Below are 5,685 nucleotides of genomic sequence, written 5' to 3'. Positions count from 1 at the left end.
ATGAAGCTGAGCGGTGTTGTCGCGGCCGGCGCCCGCCTCTCTCCTCCGGTGCTCTGGGCAGCCCAGGTGCTGCTGGGTGAGTAACAGGCTTGGACACTGCTGGGCACAGAGGTGCCTGCCTGGGGAGAACCCAACGGGAAGGGATGTGGGCCTCGGAGGGGCAGTGCTTAGGAGGATGTGAGTTGCAGGACTGAGCGGCTCTTTCTGGGCATGAAAACCTTCCAGCCTTTCCCGTTACCTCGTTCATCTCCTTGACTGCGATGCCCTCTTTAGTGACAACTTCAGCTCTGTTCTTGCGTTTTGCAGATGAAGCGTCACTCACAGTGCTCACAGTCTGGCTGCTACTGGGTCACTTTGACCCAGGCAGTGACGTCTGTACCCAAGGGCCTTCGTACACTTTTTAGTTCCTACCCTGCTGGACTTTGCTGCTGCTGGTCACTCATTCCCGCCTGGCGTCCGGCGCTCCCCAGGCCCTCTCCCATCATGTTCCTCTTGCCCTCCTTCTACCTCTTGGTCCCTTTGGTGATTTCCTTGCTCTCCCCTTAAAGCCTGCGTCTCCTGTGGTGCTTCCTCGCCTCCTACTGTTCTTTCTTCTTGCTCTCTCCCCAGCTGCTCTCAAGACATCTCCACCTGCACGTCCCAGGTACCGTAGCACCACGTGGCCGGAGCTCATCTGTCCCCTTCCTGCCCCTCTCCCTTCCATCTCTTACCCAAACACCCAGTCACTGGCTTGGGGGACTCTCCCTCTGCCATGCTGCGGAGACAGTCAGTTATCATTGTCCTTGGAGCTGCCCCTCCCCGAGCTGTAAGGAATGCCGTGTGAGGACAACAAGCCCTCGTCATTCCTGACTTGCGCTGGTCCAGTGATTTCCCAACTGATCTCCCTGTCTGTCTTGTGTCCTTGAAGTGAGTTCTGCACTTGTCCAGCCCATGCTCCTTCCTGTGGCACGAAGGACCTCCGGCCAACATGGCCCCCAGGTCCCCTCTGCAGCCTCTTCAGTCCCCTGAGCCCAGCAGGTGATGCTCCAGCAAACCCCAGCTGCTTAGAGTCACTCATCCTCACGTCAGACACTTACTTGCTCCCTCTGCGGAAATGAGCGCCATGGCCCCTGTTCCTGCCTCGCTCCTTTGGGCATCCTTAAACCCTCAGCCTAGGTGGCACCTTCCCCGGGAAGCTGTCCACGGGCTCTCCTCTGCTCTGATGGCCGCCTGACACCTTTTTCCTGTCACTTCCTTCCTTGAGCAAAAACAATGAGCATGTGGGCCTGTGCCACCCACTCAACAGTTATTTGTAGGTGGAGTGAGGCCTTTCATTTTTGTCTTTTAACTTCATCTTACCTGTCTTTGAATTCTTGGCACCTGCATGTCCCCCACAGTAATGTTGAATCGTTTTACTGAATGCACAGAGGCAGGACCGGGTGGCCAGTGTGTGGCCGGAACTCCAGACACTGTGGTTCCACCCTCCTTCTACTAACAATGTCACTCTGGAAAAGTCACTTTTTATATCTCTGGATTTGGTTTTCCTATTCACAAAATGAGAACACTGATACCTACCATGTAGTTTTCTGAGTGAAAGAGCCTGGCAGCCCAACCAGATTTTATGTCAAAAAGGAGAAGAGGTTGAGTCCTGCCGAGTGACAGCGGAGGAACCGAGAGGACAGCTGAGGGGGTGGAGGCTAGGAGAGGGTCTGAGGACAGCACCTGGGCCTGGCCCAGGAGAATTAGGAAGTAGGGAGGGGCCTCACTGAGGGAAGTGACACGGTCAGAGGAAAGTATGGGGCCTTTGGGAGGGAAAGGGTGGAAGGGAGGGCAGGGGGGATCGGCGAAGAGTGAGCACATGGCCGTGAGGCCAGAGTGGGGAGAGGACTCGGAGCGTCACGGAGGAGGGAGAAATGGAATTACCTTGCCTGGGTCAACCATGGAGTGAAGAGGTGGGCTGAGGAGATTTGGCGAGAAATCCATAACTCTAACTCTCAACCCAGAAGCAAAGAAGGAATTGCTCCACAGTGACCAGGGTTTGGGGACAGAAGGACAGGGAATGGCACAGTTCAAGGGACAGAGGACATCAGGGTAGAGAAGGAAGGAGATCAGCTGGGCACTGAGAGCCCCAGTGGGTAGATGGTCAAGACAAAGAGCCGGGCAAACTTGGGACAATGAAAGTTCCCGAGGGAGGCTGAGGTCAGGTCTGAACAGTGATTTTGGACTCAGACATACCTGACTTTCTCACTCCATTCCCAACCCCTTTTAAACTTTGGGTAAGTTAACTGAGTGTTCTAGGCCAGTTTCTTAAAGATTTATAAGCTGGGGGTGGAATTACACGCCTGGGAATCTCGTGACGATGAATGAAGGAGCGTGTGGAAGAGCTCGCCTGCCCGCACGGGCGCACACCGGCCACGGCAGCGCTGACCATCTCCCTTCCCTCCTGCCCTGTGTCGGCTGGCTCTGGCTCATCAATGACTGTGGTCTCTGGTTCCCTGTGTCCGCGGCAGCTGGATGTCATGCTGGTGAGTCCACCATCCTGCCATTCTCTCCCTGCCTCTTCCCTGAACCACAGCCCATTCACTGAGCACCTGGATGCCTCTGAGAGACGCACGTGGGTCTGTTGAGGAAAAGGCTTTGGCGTCTTGCTATTCTCACTCCAACAGGGGGGCTTCCCCAGGAGGAGGAACCCGGTGGAGGGCACTTTCCTGTCCTTCTCAGTCACAGCATCATTTTCTGGTTCTCCTCGGACCCTGCCCTCCTTAGCTGCCAGCTTTGAGGCCCTGCAGTGTGAAGGACCCGCCAGCACCCGGGACAGCGGCTGCCACATGAAGAGAGAACTGAGGGGTTCCAGGGAAGTTGACTTCCAGGTCAAGGGCTACACTTTCAGCCAACCCTTCCATCTTACTGTGTCCTACGGTGAGGTGCTGGGAGGGACTGGCAGGAGCAGGCTTACTCTTCTCTCATCTCCCAAACCCCTCCTTCCAGCCCACAGCCCCCATGGGGAGGTGCCCCAGGAAGCTGGCATAGGACACCCCTCCTCCCATATCTTCAGCCCCCAGGCCAGGGTGCCTTCAGGTCCGGACCCTAGGGAAGTTGGGGTGAGAGATACCTAGACCCTCAGAGAAAGTTTAGGGGTCTGTTGTGGGCAGCACTGAGTGGGTTCCCATGAAGGTGTGGACAACACTTTGCTCTTGCTCTGGGTCACAGATTGGCTGATTCTCCAAGGCCCAGCCACTCCCATATTTGAAGGGGACCCACTGGTTCTGCGCTGCCAGGCTTGGCAAGACTGGCCACTGACCCAGGTCACCTTCTACCGAGACGGCTCAGCTCTGGGTGCCCCCGGACCTAACAGGGAGTTCTCGATCACCGCAGTGCGAGAGGCAGACAGTGGGCATTACCACTGCAGTGCCACCTTCCAGAGCCCTGGTCCCAGAAGCCCAGAGACAGCATCCTCTGTGGTGGTCACAGTCCAAGGTGAGAGCTTGAGGCAGTGTCGTGGTGTCAGAGCAGGGAGAGGGGCAGGCTCGCTGCAGACCGGCCGAGCCTTCCCAGCCATGTGTCCCCCCAGCCCCATCCCCCACAGAGCCCCCTTGCTTCCAGCCCTCTATCCCATGCATCCAGTATCCACTGATTGGGCCTCTGGACTATTGTCACACTTGCCCATCACGAGCTCTCATCTGGTCCTGTTCACACGAAGACAGAAAGGCTCTGATGGAACTTCTGAGAGGCGCTCTGATGGTGGTGTGACCTCAGGAGGCCTGAGCCCGTCCTTCTCACCTGTCTCCCCTCAGAGCTGTTTCCAGCCCCAGTGCTCAGAGCCACACCCTCAGCGGAGCCCCGAGAGGGGGGTGCAGTGACCCTGAGCTGCCAGACAAAGCTGCCCCTATGGAGGTCAGCTGCGCGCCTCCTCTTCTCCTTCTACAAGGACGGCCGGGCCCTGCGCAGCAGGGGCCTGTCCCCGGAGCTGCAGGTGCCCGTGGCTTCAGAGGCCCACTCTGGGTCCTACTGGTGTGAGGCTGCCACAGAGGACAACCAAGTTTGGAAAAAGAGCTCCAAGCTGGAGGTCAGAGTGCAGGGTAGGTTGGTGTGTCTGTTCGTGTGTGTAAAACAGGGGGCAGGACGGTTGGCTCCTCAGCTGGGGTTGGGTGTGTGCAGGTTCCCAAAGGACACAGAGGAGGCAGGAACAAGGAGACAGGCCCCTGGAGATGGTGAGAGTGCAAATAGGGGGCTTCTCCCTCAGAACACAGTGACACCTCACCAACGCAGGATCCCAGCTGTCTCCACAGGTGCTGCCTACGTGCCTTATGCTCGGGAGAGGAGCTCTGGGCGCTTGTGGGAAACCAGCATGCAGATGCGGACGAGGAGTCTGGGGTCCACGTTCAGCCCGGGCCCCTGTGAAGGCTGCTCTGACCCAGACACAGAGGAGGGGTTCAGGGTAATGGGGACGTGAAGCTAGGTTGTAGGAAAATAATGGAGGGACAGGAGAGAGTCACCCTGAGGAGGAGGTGATGTGAGGGGCCAGCAGAGTGTCTCCCAAGCCCTGGAGGCTGCACAGGTGAGGAATTACATGAGAGCCACACACAGTGAGGAGGCTGCAAATATCCCACAGGGCAGGTGCCACCCCTCATGCAGGGAACCAAGGAGGAGCCTTGCTGTCCACAGCCCTCCACTGACCAGGCCTCACCATAGAAGGTTTTCAGGTTTGGACCAAGAGGGACACTAGGCCCTCAAGTCTCTGCTGCTGTGAGCCCCACAGCCTCTGTCAGAGAATAGGAAAGACTGACCAGGAAGGTGAGGGAGGGGCCAGGGCCAGGCTTCAGATATCACTAGTGTGTGTGTCTCCTGCCCCACAATCTAGGTTCCTCAAGTTCTGGCACACTGCCCACCTGGAGCCCTCCTCCTTTGAAATCAGCAGCTCCAGGAACAGCAGCTGTGGAGCCCCCCAAGCCTCTGCCTCCAACCCCCAGCCCTTCCTCGGAGGGTCCAGGCCACCCCTCTCCTCTGCAGGTGCCTGACCCTCACCTGCACCATCAGATGGGCCTTCTCCTCAAACAGATGCAGGATGTGCGAGCTCTCCTTGGTCACCTGGCCATGGAGCTGAGGAACTTGTCTGGCCACCTGAAACTAGAAACCAGGAAGGGCCCTGCCAAACAGGGGTGAAGGGTTCACCGGCAGTGCCGCTCAAGCACCCCAGTAAACCGAGCTCTCCTGCTTCTCTCTTTCTGTCCTGTACACGTGCACGGAGAATTCTTAGAGCAGTCTAGAGTCTTGTTAGAGTGGGAGGTAGGTGAGTGTAAATAAACTTGTACCAAATGGAGTTGTGCTATGCCGTGTACCCTCTCTCACTGAGGCGCCGTAACCTGAATCCTCTCCGGGCCAGTAGTCGCCTTCTGTTGCGCAGCCGGTCAGGTGACTGGAGAGAAGCAAGGAGATGGGCTTAGTGCCAGTCTCCATCAGACAACCCTGCCCAGGGGACACTGTCAGCTGGGGGAGGGGTGCCACTGTTGTCTAGTGAATAGGACACAGGGTGCTGCTAAACATCCTGCAACACACAGAGCAGCCCCACCACAAAGGATTCTCTGGCCCCAAGCGTCATGGTACGGAGGAGCAAAACCCCACTCCCCCCATTTCAGCCTCGCTGAGCCACGACCGACTGAACAGGCTCTGGCCCCGAGCTGCCTCTGCTCCTGCTGAGTGGGGGAC

General features: G+C 57.6%; 1 protein-coding gene across 1 annotated transcript; it reads left to right on the top strand.

Moving 5' to 3' along the window:
• FCRLA (Fc receptor like A) lies at nucleotides 1–5,142 on the top strand. Its single transcript, XM_016210460.2, has 7 exons — nucleotides 1–76; nucleotides 1,015–1,017; nucleotides 2,490–2,504; nucleotides 2,746–2,898; nucleotides 3,190–3,456; nucleotides 3,774–4,058; nucleotides 4,841–5,142. Exons 1-7 carry the CDS (start codon nucleotides 1–3, stop codon nucleotides 5,140–5,142), a joined length of 1,101 nt encoding a protein of 366 aa, XP_016065946.1.
• The last annotated feature ends 543 nt before the right edge of the window (nucleotides 5,143–5,685 follow it).

Source organism: Miniopterus natalensis, chromosome 19 (genome assembly GCF_054644295.1).
Source record: "Miniopterus natalensis isolate mMinNat1 chromosome 19, mMinNat1.hap1, whole genome shotgun sequence".
Taxonomy (NCBI): Eukaryota; Metazoa; Chordata; class Mammalia; order Chiroptera; family Miniopteridae; genus Miniopterus; species Miniopterus natalensis.
Note: the sequence above shows the minus strand (reverse complement) of the source record. Positions and strands in the feature narration are given on the sequence as shown.

Excerpts from the sequence above, each read along its gene's own strand:
- FCRLA (XM_016210460.2), top strand. The coding sequence starts at position 1 with ATGAAGCTGAGCGGTGTTGTCGCGGCCGGCGCCCGCCTCTCTCCTCCG. Across the intron at positions 2,899-3,189 it reads CCATCTTACTGTGTCCTACG|ATTGGCTGATTCTCCAAGGC; the intron begins GTGAGGTGCTGG and ends TCTGGGTCACAG. Across the intron at positions 4,059-4,840 it reads GCTGGAGGTCAGAGTGCAGG|GTTCCTCAAGTTCTGGCACA; the intron begins GTAGGTTGGTGT and ends CCCACAATCTAG.